Source organism: Engraulis encrasicolus, chromosome 4 (genome assembly GCF_034702125.1).
Source record: "Engraulis encrasicolus isolate BLACKSEA-1 chromosome 4, IST_EnEncr_1.0, whole genome shotgun sequence".
Lineage (NCBI taxonomy): Eukaryota > Metazoa > Chordata > Actinopteri > Clupeiformes > Engraulidae > Engraulis > Engraulis encrasicolus.
This window is the reverse complement of record NC_085860.1, coordinates 29108182-29125681: the sequence shown is the minus strand read 5'-3', so window position 1 is coordinate 29125681 and position 17500 is coordinate 29108182. Positions and strand designations below refer to the sequence as shown.

Here is a 17500-nt window from a genome sequence, read left to right as displayed (position 1 = left end):
CTTTTTTTGCAACTTCCTTTTACAGTTTGTATTTTTATTTATCATGAGCTGTCTGTTGCAGCGAGGTGAAATCACCAAACACTGGAAACTGCATTGTACTGTCAAATGGATTGTCTTACCATTATATAGTTTGTTTTAATGTTTATATGGAATATTCCAAAATCCAAATTCTGTGACTTTACATTACAAGGCCTGTGGCAGGTTCTGTGGTTTCCTGAGGATAAAGTGCCATGATTAGCCTCTTGTGGCTCGTATGTATCTACGGCACAGAAAGTGATTTCTCCTCTGGGTTGCTAGGATACATGCTTTAGCTCCTGCCGCCCTTACCATTATTGCCAAAGATTCCTTACACTGAAAAATGTGATATTCTACCATATTAGTAACACTAGCCTATAGTCAAGTGAAGTCACATCCGTTAATACTCTATAGGAAGTCATTGAAGTCAAGTGTTTACCATTTAGGACAGTTAAGTAATAATATACTATTGCGTATTACAGTCATACAATAACAAGTCTCTCCACATTTTTATGATGTTTTGTGACCAGGTGAGTTTACAAGTCACAGATCAAGCTGACTGATGACATCGAGGGACAATAAGGAGTTGACAAAATGTTCTTACCTGTATGACAGGGCTCCAGCAAAGTGATCCTCGATGTAGGTGTTCATCACTGGCTTGAAATGTTGAAATTTACTATCCTGCAGTAAATTTATTATGTACACCTAGGTTAAAATCAGAGAGGAAAAAAATCCAAGTGAGTGAGAGTACAGTCCGCCGTCTTAGATAAAATGTGTCTCTCTGTTGTGTGCATCATTTGAGCACATTTTGCTAACACCTTCGTTTTTTTTCAGCTGCCAGTAACCACAGCAACCATGGATGGACTAATGCAACCCTGATCAAAATGTGTACGCAATAAGCATAGAGTGTTCCAATAATGCTGCATTGGGATGAACAGCTGTGTATGTTATGTATATCAATCAATCATCTGGACAGGATACAACAGTGATTCCCAACCTTTTATGGCACGGGACCCCATTTTGACATTCCAAATCTCTGGGGACCCCATACATATTTTTCACAACAAAAAATAAAACATTACTGAACTAGTTAAGTTGTAGGGTATTCAACCTATAAATATTTGTGGCAGACTAAGAATGTAAATGGTGTTTCAAAGAGAATGTTTATGTTTTATGTTTGCTTATGTTTATATTGATAATATCAGTATTCTTTTTCTCACACACTTTCAGAATTTTCAGGTGATCCCATTTGAATCCCAGGCAACCCAAAATGGGGTCCTGACACTGACCCCAGTATTGTCAGAGAGAGTAGAGAGAGAGAGATTCCATTGGCCCATTGTTTCCTGGTTCTATTATGGCCCCCCTTAGGCAGACCTAGGCAGACCTAAGGACTGTTCTATTCAATGCTAGGAGTATTATGACACGCTCCTTTAGGCAGACCGGAACCTGGTCATGTTAGGTGCCCATAGCAATCTATTACATTGGCATATCTCTATATACTTAAAGAATCTCTGGTATTGTCTTATCAGCAGCCCTCAGAGGAACTCACCAAGCAGTCGAACACTTTCAATCCGTATCTCTGAGAGTTCTGGTCCAAAATACCAAACAGAGTGTCCAGGGTGTCTTGTAGGAACTGAGCAGAGAGTGATGCATTTTAGACATCAGAAACAAACCACAGCAAAAGAACCATACACACATACTGTATCTTTAGACTTCTTTGGCTACGGCCTGAAGAAGGCCATAAGGGCCGAAACGCGTAGGCATTGTAGCCAAATAAAAAAGTTTAAAAAAAATTGCAACCTTGAGTGCCTCAGCATCTGTCTACCTAGACTTATTTGGCCTTTGAAATGACTGAGGTGGCAAGTTCCATGGACATAATGACAGGTGGACACAACTCCAGCTGTTCTCCTCCTCCCCCTCACCATTATATCCATGGAGCTTTTGTCTCTTAGGTCTTTGCTGCTTGCTTAAAGCCACCGAAAATAACATTCATGTGAGGGCCATTGTGGAATTCACCTTCACAATCTCAGTGCCGTCAATGTCTTTGAGCTTCGCCAAGCAGTCCGCGATCTTCTCTGGCTGCGATCGCCACCTTAGTAGGTCCAGTAGACAACCTGTGAAACATCAATACAACATTACAACACTCCTCCTCAACGGTGTGTGTCAATTGTTAAAGAATCGTGAGCATTGTTATCATTTGAATCACAGACATTTGAAAGGAAGCTGATGAGTGTGGAGTTCGATGCTGTAGAAAGCACTTACAAATAAGGTGGCCTTGTGTTAAAGTGATACTGTCCCATTTTTGGAAATAAGCTTATTGTACACCTCTCCTTGTGTTAAATGACTCAGTATTACCTTTCTCCTGTACTTTCAATCGTTCTCCGAGTATGGCAGTGCAAATTTTACCTCCATGCTAGCAATTAACATTGAGTCCTATGAGACCAGCTGGCGGCTAACTGGTCTCATAGGACTCAATGTTAACTACTAGCTTAGAGGTAAAATTTGCACTGCCATACTCAGAGAACGGTTGAAAGTACAGGAGAAAGGTAAAACTCAATAATTTAACTCAATGAGAGGTGTAAAATAAGCATTACAGTATCACTTTAACACATACAGTATTATTTATCAACACTGACATTCATTCATTAATTCATACAGAAAGAAAGAAAGAAAGAAAGAAAGAAAGAAAGAAAGAAAGAAAGAAAGAAAGAAAGAAAGAAAGAAAGAAAGAAAGAAAGAAAGAAAGAAAGAAAGAAAATAAAGATTTCAAGGCTGTTTCATACACTTCAATGGTGAGTCATACCATTCTGCGTCAGCTTGGTGGAGCACAGGAAGGATGTTATCCAGAAGGACTCTTTGCTGCTGCGTGGTTGGCTGTTGGTGGCCACCTGTGTTTTAGTATGGGGCAGCCGCAGGTAGCGAGCCACGTCCTGCGCACTTGCGGCATCCTCACACTGTAAAAGAACACAGCAAATACTGCATGACAATACACATGCTTACACAGTCAATTTTACAGTGTTAAAATAACACTTAAAGAGTTAAAATTAACACTGTTCTAGTGTCTATTTGGTCCTGCTCCAGATCAGTGTTAAACACTGGTGTTAGATTTATAGTGTTAAGCTAACACTATAAAGAGTAAAGTAGTTTCGGGGAGCATACAATGGTGCAGGCAAACTCCATCACCTCGAGGAGGCGGGGGCTCTCTGGAGTACTTCTAACTCCACACAAATTAACAACTTCATTTGTCACTGACACTGGAGAGCACCTCACTCCATTTGGTGTTGGAATTACTCCAATAGTGTTAATAAGCCTTAACACTGCAAAATTAACACTGGCAAATTTACTGTGTATATGCAGCATGTGGGAATTACTGACTCTGACCTTTGGTCACCACCTACGCTCTTACAACACACACTTGAATATGCATGCAAGCATGCACGCACGCACACACACACAAGCAGAGTGTAAGTAGCCAATTGACCAAGTTCGGATTATTGACTGTTAACATCTGTAAAGACCTAATGCACATTATTGCACATTTCAGTAAATATATACCACACGCTTGAGTACAATCAGACCTCCAGCAGTTCACATACATACATGTGCGCTCACACGCCCGCCCGCACGCAAGCACGCACGCACGCACGCACACACGCACACACACACACACACACACACACACACACACGTGACTATGCACATGTTAGCAAGACCTTATGGACGAGGAGCTCATGGGTTCCATCCTGCAGTATGCCTCCATCTTCTTGCATCAAGGGGACAAAGGAGAAACCAAAGATCTTCTTCTCACCTTTCTCCTTGGCTGGAGAGGACATCAGAACAATTTTAGTTAAGTTACTAAACCTGGCTACTTTAACCATGAGTAAGTTGTAAACCTCTCTTGATAGAAACTTGCAGGCGTATCGTTTAATTAAAACATAGCCACAGATATCTTTGAGTCCTTGAGTTCCCACTTGCCACTCAAAGCCAGGTAAGAGAATAACCCTGCTTTCTGGATTACCCCCTTGGACTTCATGAAAGTCAGTTATTACAGCATTTGAGCATAATTTAGTAGCCTTTTATTCACCTGAAATACATTATAGCATACATTTATAACTCTGAAGTCATATAGTATGTGACATACAGTACATTGCGCTTTTCTTTAAAGCAGTATTTTATTCAGGTACTATTTTTTCAAGTGCTATCTTTGCCTATTTTTACTGGAACATGTACCATGGGTACGCACTGCAGGTGCAAATCCAGCTTGTGGCTGTACACCAATTTCACCATGCCTCTCTCTCCCACATATTTCCTATCTACTACTACTTCACTGTCCTCTCCAAAATGAAGCAGAAAACAGACACACACACACACACACACACACACACACACACACACACACACACACACACACACACACACACACACACACACACACACACACGCACACACGCACACACAGACACACACACACACACACACACACTTCAGAGATAGAGAGAGAAGCAGGCTTGGCTTACTGGAGCAGTGTCTGAACTCGAAGCGTATGTGCAGGCCTCTGTACAGGTCCAGGGGGACGGGCAGTTTGATCTGCTCTGCCCAGCGAGGGCTGTTGCTGTGGTACAGCACAAAGGAGCTGTGCTGCTCCCCTCCCGGCTCTCCCGAGCCCGCACACACCAGGTCCTGTTTTTTGGGGAACATGCATCTTAGAAAAAAAGAGGTATCGCACACCAATAAGGTATTTTTAAGGTCTATTAAAACATGGAGCAGAGTGTGCGGTTTTCTCTTTATTTTCTTGAAACATTCAGGGAACATGCATCGCCGCATTATGGATGGCTTACCACAAAGACGCACAGATGGCTGGGTTAACTTAAAACTCAGTTCTAGTTTTCTTCTCGACCAAAATAGTGCAATAGTAAAAAAAATGCTTTTGACAACAAAACACAGGGCACAAAGTTTCAGCAGAGGGTTTAATTCAGGCCTGATCCCCTCAATCTGTAAACCATTTATAGGATTTAAACTAGGATGACTGTCCATTTTAGGATGGATTTGGCTCCTTGCTCTGTGTGTTCTCTACACATAAAAGTATAACATCTATCAGTCACACGGTGGATTTTCAACAAGATGGATTGAAAATGAATGTATTTTTTGGAATGTATTGATCAGATCAGGATAATGAATGCACTGTATGTATTTGTCCAACATCCAACATGAGTGATTGTCCAACATACCTTTAGAGTCTGTCCTTCTGATCCAAGGACGTGCACGCTGACCTCCACGTTCCGAGCCACACTCTTGCCCCCCTTCTCAAACTCCCCCCTCTCCAGCGTTACATACAGATCATTCCTAATCTCGCCTGGCATGGAGGAACAAGTCACACCATCACTCATTTACTACAAACAAGAATCATTTCATTGACACAGTTTATTCTCTACATTAAAGATCAAAATGCCCTGCCAGGGAGGCAGGCCGACTCACTTTCATCAGTCAGCGTGGCTAAGTTTAAGATGGCTAAGAGGTAAATATCTGTATACATGTAACCAGCACCCAAATCTCACTGTAAGCCATCATTAAAAGTGCACTGTGTAGGATGTGGCCAGAGTAGGTATTGCAACTACACTGCTCATCGAAACTGTGCTGCTTATTGCCAAATATTATATTTTTATGACTATTTGCTAAGTAATAAACCAATACTTACTAGTATGACCAAAGTACAGCAATTTTTGCAGCTAAAAATGTCTATTTCTTGACATTCAAAACGGCGCACCATTGAGAAGATCCCCCTTTTCATGTATGGAAAGTGCAATTTTCCCAGTCATAATGAATACTTTGAATTTGATGGTGGTTGTAAGTATTTGTTAGAAAAGTAACACTTGTGAATGGGCAGCATGAATTCTGGAAATGAACTACTTAAAATATTACACAGTTTTTTTTAAGAAGCTGTTTACATGTATATGGATATTTTTGATTACACATTGGTTATTGGCCTCTTGTTTATCAAAGTCCTATCATAGTCATAATAGTCTTCATCAAATCAAATCTCACCAGGCATGATGACGTCTGCGAAGCCGAGTCTCTTGGTGATGGATACATTGCGTGTGAAGATGCGCATGTAGTCCTTACGAATCTGATCCATATCGCCATGCAGCAGCTGCATAGACACCGACAGACCTGACCAGCACACATACACACATCATAAATAATAATAATAATAATAATAATAATACATTTTATGTAACCCGTTAAGACACATCAGATTCTTTTCTTTTTTTTTCCTTTTTTCTTTTTTTTTTGCTCTTACCAAATTGACACATTACGTATGTTAGTAAAATACAAATACTGACATATGTCAGTAAAATATACAGTAAAATACATTATTGGCTCTGCTCTTATCACAATCACTTGCCCATCATCAATGTTTACACATTTCTCAATTCGTCATGCTTTGGATTACACTAGATTTCATAGAGTGTCTTTCCACCACCTTCTCCCTGAATCATTCATAGCTATTGATATTCATCTGAATCATTCATATGTTTGTGTGGATACGTGGTTGGTGTGGTGGGTGGACTGGCCATCTGGCATAGCGGGCATTTCTTGGTGGGCTCCGCATCCTCGTGGGCCCCTATTTTCAGAAATGTATAAAAAAAATACTATTAGTATTTTTTATCATTTCTGAAAATAGGGGCCCACAAGGGTGCGGGGCCCACCGGTGAGCCAGTTGTGTGCCGCTGATTATGAGGGGGGAGCCCTTTAAGCCAAAAGTGCCCGGGCCCTATTTCTCCCCCAGGCCAGCCCTGCTTGGTGTGGTGGGTGTGTGTGTGCGAACTGCTGTGCGTACCCGTGTTGGAGCCCACCAGGCTGTATCTGGAGCTGACCTTCCTAATGACGTTATCATGGATCTGGTACCACTCACTCTCCACATTACACCTGAAAACACAGCAGAAAACAATAACAATATCAGCTATTGTTACACCGATAGTTGCACTTATAGTTAGTTATATACAGGCTATATCTACTCTGTGTGTTGTATAAAGCAGAAGTAGAAGTACTCTCACAGATGTAAATACAACACTAGTAGTATGATGTTACAAAGTTGAAACTATGTAATATCATACCACTAGTGTTGCAATTACATTTGTAAGAATACTTCCACCTCTACTTCATGCAACTCTGGTCATACAGTTAATACAAATATTTGTATTATAGTTACAGCTTTTACTGTAGCCTATGCTATACTCTCTCTCTGAAGCCATTAAAATAACTCATCCAATTTACTGAAACAATAACAACAAAAACAACANTAGTGAAAGTGAAAAAGTGAAAGCCCATTGGGAAACTCAAACTCCCATTGTCATTGTGACACAGCACTCACAGCACACAAGTGAACACTGCACACTGCACACAACGGAATTGCATTTTATGCCTCACCCGTGCAAGGGGGCAGCCCTCAGTGGCGCCCCATAGGGAGCAGTGCGGTGGGACGGTACCATGCTCAGGGTACCTCAGTCATGGAGGAGGATGGGGGAGAGCACTGGTTGATTACTCCCCCCACCAACCTGGCGGGTCGGGAGTCGAACCGGCAACCTCTGGGATGCAAGTCTGACGCCCTAACCGCTCACCCATGACTGCATTACCTGATATTGTCTGGAAGACAGATCTAATCACAAAATGCATCTCCATAGACTAATCTTGCAAAAAATCTTTTTTTCTCCATGTATTTATTGTTCTAAAGCACATTGAAATCCCTCTGTGTATGAAGCGCGTTATGCAGATGGCCTTGCCTGTCTGTGTCTAGACGGCTGTAACACATCATCGTGTCTTAGGAGTGGTTGTGTTGATTATGCCTGCTCTGGTAGTCAATAGTGTTCAATATTAAAGCAATAAATATCTACCACGGCACACGCATGGCTTCCTAATCAATGATATGGTATGAACACTGCAGTATCAAGGGAGAACGAATGTAAGCTAGAGCAATATGAAACACAAGAAAATTGATATTACAATAATCACAGTAACTCAGATGTCCTTCTTTTTATATTTCAAAGAAAAACACTCTACACCCAGAAAGAGCAGAAACAAAATAATAACTAAAAACCAATTTTAAAATGCATCCGTTTCAACCTAAAAAATGTTCCCGTGAGGACTTAACCGACTGCAGAAGCGCTTTCTCTTCTACAGTATGTTACACTGACAATGAACCAACTTATATTGTTGGTGAGGAAGACTTTCTGCTAGAAAGACTGTTACAAGGCATTGGCTGCAGCCAGATATACCCACTATAACAGAATGGACTGTTATAGTCGAGGACATTTATTTGATGGAAAAGATCACTTTTGCACATAGATTGCGAATGGGGAGGTTTGGAAAGCTGTGGGCGGAGTGGGAGGGTTGAGGATGATGCAGGGTGAATTATTTTGTGTGGTATATTCTTGTTTTTTTCTCTATATTTGTTTGTTTTTTGTTTGTTTCTCGCTGTTCAATAAAAAAAGAATTAAAAAAGAGAGAATATCTTGCTGCACAACTTACGCGTAGACCTTCAGTAGGTGTTCGTCTTTGGAGTCCAGGGTGAGGAGGTCAGCGATGCTGATGACGGCACAGCCAAACGGCCGCCTGTACTGGGTACTAGACACACTCTTCTTCTCCCCCGCCACCATCCGCCCTGGAGGAGGTGGTTACCGGTACACACAAAACACATTCAACACCATGTGGGATACAGCACCGCGTCATTACTAAGACTAATACAACTCAGGGGTGCATTTCTCAAAAGCCTAGTTGTTAGCTAGTTAGCAACTTGGGTAGATGCCAATGGGAAATTGCCTTGAAAACGACAAAGTAGCTAATGAAGTTGGCAACTATGGTTTCGAGAAATGTCCCCCAGGTGTCAACAACACAGCCTAATTGTGTGGCAAGTTATGTGCACATGTTCCAATTTTGTTGCAACAAATGTCCATCACCCTGCAAATAAGCCACGATACACCAAAAGGCATATTGCAGTAAACCTGCATTGTGCTTAGATACAGGGTTTTGTACGGTAGACACCAACATGTGGTGACTGATGGAATAGTAGTATCAATTTGCCAACAGTCATCGATTACTTTTGCTTTGTTTTAGCATAGCACATAGCAACAGTAACAATCTACAGGCGAGGTACAGTACAGTTCTGCCCGTGTCACAAAACCATAAAGAGGTGAACACATGCAATGGACATTTGACAGACATCATAAATGAACATAGAACTGTCACTAGGAATGGGAGTTAGCTAGCCGAGGCCATGCACAGACTAACAAGGAGACAAGTCAGACATGACACACAGGACTCAACCTTACGTAAAAAAATGATATTCAGTGGTGTACACAGACACACAAAAAACATACGTATGGTGTTTCTTTGAAAAGGGTCTAGACAACAGTCCAGCAGCTCTTACCGATTCTAATAATATGAGCTACAACATAAACATCTTTTCGAAGATCGCTACTCCCCAAATCCTTAAAAAAACACATACACATTTTATTTTAATTCAACATGTTACTGTCGCAAATTACAAGTTACAAAATAAATATAGTGATTTATTTAAGTGTGTAAAAGTGTGCTCCACTATATTACTGTGCTATCTCCAAGTAGACAAGTAAACAACGTTGTTAAATGCATGGAGCTTTCCTTTATAAGGATTTATAGGATCTATAAAAATGGCAACAAATTATCTTTCAATGTTATCGAGTGTCTCTACATGGTTACATATACTACTGTTTAATGTGTGTGTTGGTGCGATCTCTACATCACACCAGAGTGGTGTTCCAGGAGGCAGGCCGAGTCACTTTCATCAGTAACCACGGCTAAGTTAACTCACAAATAGCGGTAAATCTCCTAAAATTAGTTCTGTAATATAGTACTGTATTCTGACCTCGGAGGAGGCGGACGTGTTTTTCTTAGCTCTTCCCTCTCCCTATCTCCTATCCTTCTCCCTGCTATGCACTCTGTCTTCGTCTGACTTACTCTGCAGAGGCTCCCGCTGTCTTTTTCTCCTGAATTTGAAATTAACAATGGATTTGGTCAACTGGTCTATCAACGCAATTGACACCATCTTTTCGAAGATCAAAGTGGGTTCGGGGGAGCCCAACTGTCCAGACGGGACATCGGCAGCTGGCTACGTGATGGACCCGTGGGGGAAGTGGCGCATCATGTGTCTTGCTCCGATGGACGTGGAGGACATTGAAGATTTATACATCTTTGGCTTTCTGGTGACAGGCTTGTTGGGAATTGGATTACTCTTGGGCCTGATCTACCGCAACTGTACAAGGATCGCAGCAGCTATTATGGGCCCCAAGCTGCGCGGCTTGATTGATAAGGTGGGCAGTGAAGTTCGAGCACAGAATGTGGTTGTGAATCGCGCTTTGGAGAGTTCTGTGGCTGGTCACCGTACGATGGACAGACTGTTGGAAGGGCTTGTGGCCGTACAACGCCACCTCGAAGCTATGGATCGCCGCATTGATGGACTTGTCGCACACAACCGCCAAATTGAATCGATCGGGCTGGAGGCAAAATTGTTGGAAATTCATCTGTATTTGAGACGTGTGGCCAGTCACATGCGTATCCCTGCAGAGCAGTAAAAAGGAATGCCTGCAATAACCCAAACATGAATCTAATCTGTCTTTGGCGCCCCAGCAAATCAGCGACCTGACCTAGGTCAGGACTCATCTATCTCTCCCTGGAGGACAAGCAGTGTCAGGAGACTCTGCCTCCCTACCCATCACAATGGACACCTGGTGTTTGTTTTGGACTTGCTGTGGACCAGGCCAAGGCCGTCTCTCAGGCGGATAAGATCTGGTGCACAGTGGGGATAGGACTACCCAGTGCCACCCCCCCCCTCCCCCCTCCCTCAACTTCAACGCGTCCTCTGTCTTATCTGCAACCCCTCTCCCTTCCCCATCTCCAACCCCCCCACCCCCACCCCCCGGTTCATACGAATGTTTGTCTCTACTGCTTTTTTTGCTAAAATATGAGGTTTTTTTCATCTATGCCTTGATGTTAACTCTATAATATGAAGACATGGACAATTTTTTTACCCTCATCCTTTCCCAATGTGTATTAAACTTGAGCCTAGGTGGTGGAGGTGTGTTAGTGGCAGCGCCCGTATGAGCAGCGGCCCTGGGGTACATGTACAGTGTATTCTAAAACGCAATTTCGTTGTCAAATTTATTTGTCAATGACAATAAAAGCTCTTGATTCTTGATTCTTGATAAAAAAGTGTACCATCAAAATGCCTTTGTTTTATCAAGGAAAGAAAGACACAAGACTCCTCTGTTAGCAGGTTTTCCATTAAATCTGAGTTAACTCATCATTTATTACCGCAGAGATACACCAGCGGCGATCTGAGCGAGTCGAGCGACGGAAGTAATTGACTTTGTATTGAGTCGAGAGACAAAAGAGATTCTGGAGACTAGAGCGATTTGCGCGACGAGCGCGACAATTTGAAGTTGAAATCTTTTCAACTTTCTATGACGCGGTTCGGCGACAAGCCGCGACAGCCAATGACTGTATAGAGGTCAGTGACCACAGCCAATGGGAATGCTTGAATGCTTTGCCTTCTGCCTGTACGGACATACTCTAGTCTCCTCAGTCTCTCGTATCGCTTGCTGCTACACTCTGTCGCTTGAATCGCGTCGCCGCTGGTGTATCTCTGCGGTTAGTCAATAAACCGCCTTCTTGAAACACCACCTCACGCACGCACACACGTCTTGTGTTTAAACAAAGCAGCTTTTTAAAAAGCATCTGTGAAACAGTTGAGTATAGAAAGATGCTGTTAGGATTTACCCTGACCTCAACACAAAAAAACAAAGCAAAAGCCCTGCACACTGTTGCTATCTACGTACAGTGCAGTCTCCATCACACACGGCTTACATTAGTAATGTCTAGTGTCTACACACAATCACAGTTTAGTATAGTGCTCTTCAAAAAGGGAGACCTTGTCTACAACGGCCCTCAGGAGAGCGTTGAAAGAAACCAAAAACGTGAGCTGCACTTACCACAAACAGAGTGCACTGTCTCTCCGTCTTCTCAGGCGCACTCGGAACTCCTTGCTTATTCAGGCGAACTAGGAACCTCTCACTGCAGAGGGGAGATATAGAGATGCACTTTGGGTTATGTTTTTTTTGCCCAACCGTGTGAGGGTGGCAAACAACAGTGTGTGCCCACCCCTAAATAAATAAATAAATAAATAAACAGAAAATAAATGATACCAGCAAAATACACTACCAGCAAAGAAGACCAGTATACAGTAATTTATCCTCCCTTTACTTAAATAAATAAATGGATGAATACATTAATTAGTTAATAAATAAGCCAACAATAACATCTACAGTGCCCTCTCAGAGTATCATTTTTCGGTCAAACAGCTCAGATCAGCTCAGCTGTGTTGGATCTGTTTTTTATTTCACAAACCGTGTGAATATGACAGTGTGTGCCCATCCAAAAATAAATACATCAAGAAAAATCAGGTCTCTCTCAGACTATCAATCGCCTGACAAACCAAAGAGACATTCGTAGTGGAAATAGTTGCCTTGTACGGTATCTTTTTTCACATTGAATCCAACTGGATGGCTATTGGTTTGGTACCAGTTATCACGCTGGTGTGATTGCCTCTGCCTACCAGCATGCACTGCTCTCCCACCGCCAAATGCACAGCAGAGCCATACTACAGCATACTTCACTCTTCTCAGGGGCCCCTCCTACTGAGTCAGTGGCAATGTGTGTTTGTGTTTGTGTGTGTGTGTGTGTGTGTGTGTGTGTGTGTGTGTGTGTGTGTGTGTGTGTGTGTGTGTGTGTGTGTGTGTGTGTGTGAGAGAGAGAGAGAGAGAGAGAGAGAGAGAGAGAGAGAAAATATATAGAGTGACTCTGTGTGTGTGTGTGTACAGGGTATGTGTGTGTGTGTGTGTGTGTGTGTGTGTGTGTGTGTGTGTGTGTGTGTGTGTGTGTGTGCGTGTGCGTGTGCGTGCACGCGTGCGTGCGTGCGCACATATGCATGTGCATGTGTGTGCCTAAGTCAGGATGATTAATTATGAGAGGGGAGTCCACTGAGGCTTGCGCAGCACAGCAGCCTCTCTCACACTACACTACACACTACACACTACTCACTCTCCTGAGTGTCCCGAGGCTACAATCACAGTGAATAATTCACACCCAAGGCGGAGTCCAAGCCAGCACATAAAGGGCCCTTTACATCAAGAGGCCAAAGGAGAGGAGACAGACATTAAATATTTATGTCTCGTGTCGTGTCAGGCTCATGCCACAGCACAGCTTACTGTACTGTACACACACACCATGGGAGCTTTGTTACTGCTTTGGCGAGGTGTCAATATCACATCTGGAGTGTATGGATATTTTTCAAAATTTAAAATACAGAATAGCCTTTTCATATTAGCATGTTGCTGTGAAGACTGGTAAGCTACATGACGAAATAATTTATGTATGCGTTGTTTTAATGTTGTTTGAAAAAAAAGGGGAAAAAAGTATGTTACTAGAGTGGCCCTGAAGATTTATCAAGGGGTGGCCAGTGGTCCTTCAAAATAGATCACTATTACAAATCTCTCTGGTGTTATATTGTAGGTGAAAAGAGAAATACAGCCATCACACCCCTGACTAAGACCACATTCTCTGATGTCATGTGTAGATGAAATGTACAGTAGATATTAACTTTCTTGCAATATCATGGTGTATTATGGCCTATCTCCCTGACTTTCTCTGATGTCATCCACAAAATCCATCCATTTTAATTTCAATTATGATTAGCCACAGATAATAAAGGCTTTTTAATATACCTCCTTCTTCGGACTGACTCACCTCTGAGTGCCTGGGACCTTCTGCTTTCCTAATTCTGGATTTCCCAACCCCAAGAGCACCATTTTGGACACTTTTTTTCCACACACCTGAGCGCCGGGTTGACTTCTTTCTTTTTAGTCATCCATAAAATATTGATTGGCTCTCAATGTCATGGACAAAGAAAAATCATACAGGAAACAACACATGTCCGCAACACTATTCTATGCTCAAAATATTTAATGACACTATGTTTCGGATGCTCAGTCCTTCATCAAGTGCGACCACTTTGTACCTGATGAAAGACTAAGCGTCCAAAACATTGTGGCATGAAATATTTGGGAGCAAAGAACAGTTTTGCGGACATGTATTGTTTCCTTTAGGTTATCTTGTTTTGTCCAGCACCTGTGCCACTGATCTGTTTTTTTTCTGGGTTTTGATTTTTTGGGAAATTGTAACCATCTGATTCAATCACTTTCTCTGATGTTAGATGCTGACCCTCTAATGTCATAGACATAGACGAAGGAAAAATCCGTCCCACAACTTTCGTTCATGTCACCGACGAGAAACAAATCCTATCCATCTGATTGGATTGTTTTCTCCTGATGTCATAGACGAAGAAAAATTCTACCCACATGATTGGTCTACTCTCTCTGCAGTCATAGGTAAACAAAACTGTGAATGATGTCACAGACTTAAACATCTTGCCCCATACTTTCTGATAAAAATATCGCACATACCAGATTGGATTGCTTTCTGATGTCATAGGCGAAGTAAAATCCCTCTCACCTGATTGGACCACTTTCTCTGATGTCATAACCAAGGAAAAAATATATAACACGCTTGATGGACTGACTCTCCAATGTCATAGGGATAGACGAAGGGAAAAAAATCCAACCCACCACTTTCTCTCATGTCATTTCTCTCATAAGAGAAATCCTAGGAGGTATCTGATTGGTCGGCTCTCCCTGCTGCCTCAAGCTGACTGTCGGATTGGACCGCTTTCTTTGACATCACAGACTATAAGAGAAATCCTAGATACCTGATTGGTCGGCTCTCCCTGCTGTCGTAGACGAAGAGCAAGGCCTCCAGCTTTCTCTGACATCACAGACTAATAGAAATCCTAGGCTAGGTACCTGATTGGTCGGCTCTCCCTGCTGTCGTAGATGAAGAAGAAGGCCTCCAGCTCCTCCCCGAGGCTGGTGCTCATTAGGCCCTTCAGCTGCAGGAACAGGTGGTGCATGCTGGCCTGCCCGGGCAGCTCCTTACGCCGGTGACGACGCTCCATCTTCCCACGCCGCAGTCAAGGTCAGGGTCAGGGTCAAGTTCAAGGAGGAGAACAGCAGCAAACCAACAGCGACGTGTTAAAGCAGAAAGATATGACTTTGTGAATGTATGTATGTATGATAAATGTAATGTCTTTATGTCTTCTTCTATATTTATGTATGTATGCTACTGCACAACTTAATTTCCCTCTGGATTAATAGATGATTCTCTACTCTCTCTACTCTACAGAGGTTTTAATGATGCAAGAGAAAAAAACACCACCACACTACTAGTACAGTACATAACATGTTGATTATATTAGAATGGACTGGTGCAATGACGAAATACTAGGAATAGAGCACACAGCAAACCGTGTCATACGCATACTATATACTATGTACATTTACCCTTTAGAATCACATTTTCTCAGACTTCACATCTGGATTTCAAGTAAAACACCTGCTGCGATGCCGGTGCACTTAAAACTCTAGGGGATTTCACTAATTATCAGATCACTAGTCTTGTCTGACGATTTCTGCGTTCATTAGGCTCTGCTGGTTGGACAAATAGCTGGGTCAAGTACAGCAGGAATTTCTACTTTCTCAAGACCCCAGAGCTCTTTGCCGATGACGCAGTCCTGACTCCTGTGCAAATTGAACATGCAGAGGAAGAAAGATGTTGCGGATCCATTGTCATAACAGAGATTGCATAACAGAATTGAATATGTATGTGTGGAATAATGGAAATTCCTGTCATGCCACAAAGTACTTTTCCTTGCCTATGTTACAGCGTTCTGCGATAGTGTCTACTATAAATGTGCTGTCTGAAACGAAGCCTTTGGTCAATTTCAATGACTGACTAGTATGACAGTGAAGACAAGCAGGTCAGTCACTAGCCACTAGATTCCTCTATGTAGCCAGCAGCGGTACAACTGCACACAGGTCCACACAAGGCAAAACACTGATAGAACCCCACATACAGTACGGCCTGCAAATGACACAATAGGGCCCCCACCACCAATACAGGAGGGCCCTGGGCTCAGGGAGAAATGACACAATAGGGCCCCCACCACCAATACAGGAGGGCCCTGGGCTCAGGGAGAAATGACACAATAGGGCCCCCCCCACCAATACAGGAGGGCCCTGGGCTCAGGGAGAAATGACACAATAGGGCCCCCCCCACCAATACAGGAGGGCCCTGGGCTCAGGGAGAAATGACACAATAGGGCCCCCCCCACCAATACAGGAGGGCCCTGGGCTCAGGGAGAAATGACACAATAGGGCCCCCACCACCAATACAGGAGGGCCCTGGGCTCAGGGAGAAATGACACAATAGGGCCCCCACCACCAATAGAGTTCTTCAGTAACTCGGAAGCATGTAGTAGATTGTAGTCTTTCATGTTAGCATTTAAGGACTTCCTGGTTCGTATCGGCTTCCGGCCTCCATTGGGAATGAATAGGGGTAAATTTCAAATAAGCTCCGAGTGCAAGCACGCGCTTAGCGAACCCCCGCAAACTGTCTAGGGTGTTAAAAATACGCTGTAGGTATGACATGGTTGATCATTTTGTGTCAAACTTCGACATAAATACGATGTTGCGTCCATATGCTAAACCCGGAAGCTTTTGGCGACTACAGAAGCGGCGCCTGTATCTAACGGCATGTACGTGCGGAGGCTTGTACCCATGGCAACCAAAGGAAAGTATGTAGTTCGGAAGTTTTAATGATCAGAAAGGGGTTAGCAATATTGAATTATAATCGTCATGATTTAACATGTGAATACACCAACATGATGATACGATCCGTTCCACTAATGAGAAAGGGATGCGGGGACACGCTAATGTTCGTTGTTGCCGTGCAACTTATATTTTTGCCAAACCTGAATCTCTATGGCGTTTTGCAATGTAAAAAATCGCCATCGAACCGGAAGTCCAAACGCCGCATACAAGTTGACGTCAACGCTGAAGAGCTCTATTGGGAGGGAAAGTAATCTCATCGCCCCCTGCTGGCAACGTTCCAAGCCCCTGCAACAAATGAACGGGTTTTTTCTTTGAAAAATTACATCTCGGCCCTGACGACGAAGTAGAAGTAGTGGCAGTCATATAATATGCATGGTGGCCCGTTTTATGGAATCGGGTGGTAAAATGTTCGGTTTTTCACTGATCTGAACTGATTTTAATATTCTTTAAAAAGCTAGTACAGAACTACACTGACTGGTATGTGTGACGTGTTTACTCCATGTAATTAGCATAGCCAAATTAGCATAGCCAAAACATGAGCCAGAGAGGTGGTTACTCGTCACCACAGAAGCCACCATATCTACTAGAGAAGTTAAAACCAAACCAAAATAATCGCGTGTATATATGTGTAATAAGAAGACAACGTGGAACTCGCAGGATTACAAGAATGT

General features: G+C 42.8%; 1 protein-coding gene across 1 annotated transcript in view; it reads right to left on the bottom strand.

Annotated features, from left to right (window-relative positions):
- The window catches only part of dock4 (dedicator of cytokinesis 4), an 81248-nt gene that overhangs the window by 42939 nt on the left and 20809 nt on the right, over window positions 1–17500 (bottom strand). Inside the window, exons 8-20 of the mRNA XM_063197098.1 lie at window positions 14964–15115; window positions 12039–12120; window positions 9440–9500; window positions 8542–8674; window positions 6854–6942; window positions 6058–6183; window positions 5244–5368; window positions 4533–4695; window positions 3729–3835; window positions 2819–2969; window positions 2032–2129; window positions 1565–1648; window positions 620–720 (exon numbers count right to left, since the gene is read on the bottom strand). Coding sequence (XP_063053168.1) covers window positions 620–720; window positions 1565–1648; window positions 2032–2129; window positions 2819–2969; window positions 3729–3835; window positions 4533–4695; window positions 5244–5368; window positions 6058–6183; window positions 6854–6942; window positions 8542–8674; window positions 9440–9500; window positions 12039–12120; window positions 14964–15115 — 1472 coding nt within the window. The remainder of the gene's footprint in view (window positions 1–619; window positions 721–1564; window positions 1649–2031; window positions 2130–2818; window positions 2970–3728; window positions 3836–4532; window positions 4696–5243; window positions 5369–6057; window positions 6184–6853; window positions 6943–8541; window positions 8675–9439; window positions 9501–12038; window positions 12121–14963; window positions 15116–17500) is intronic.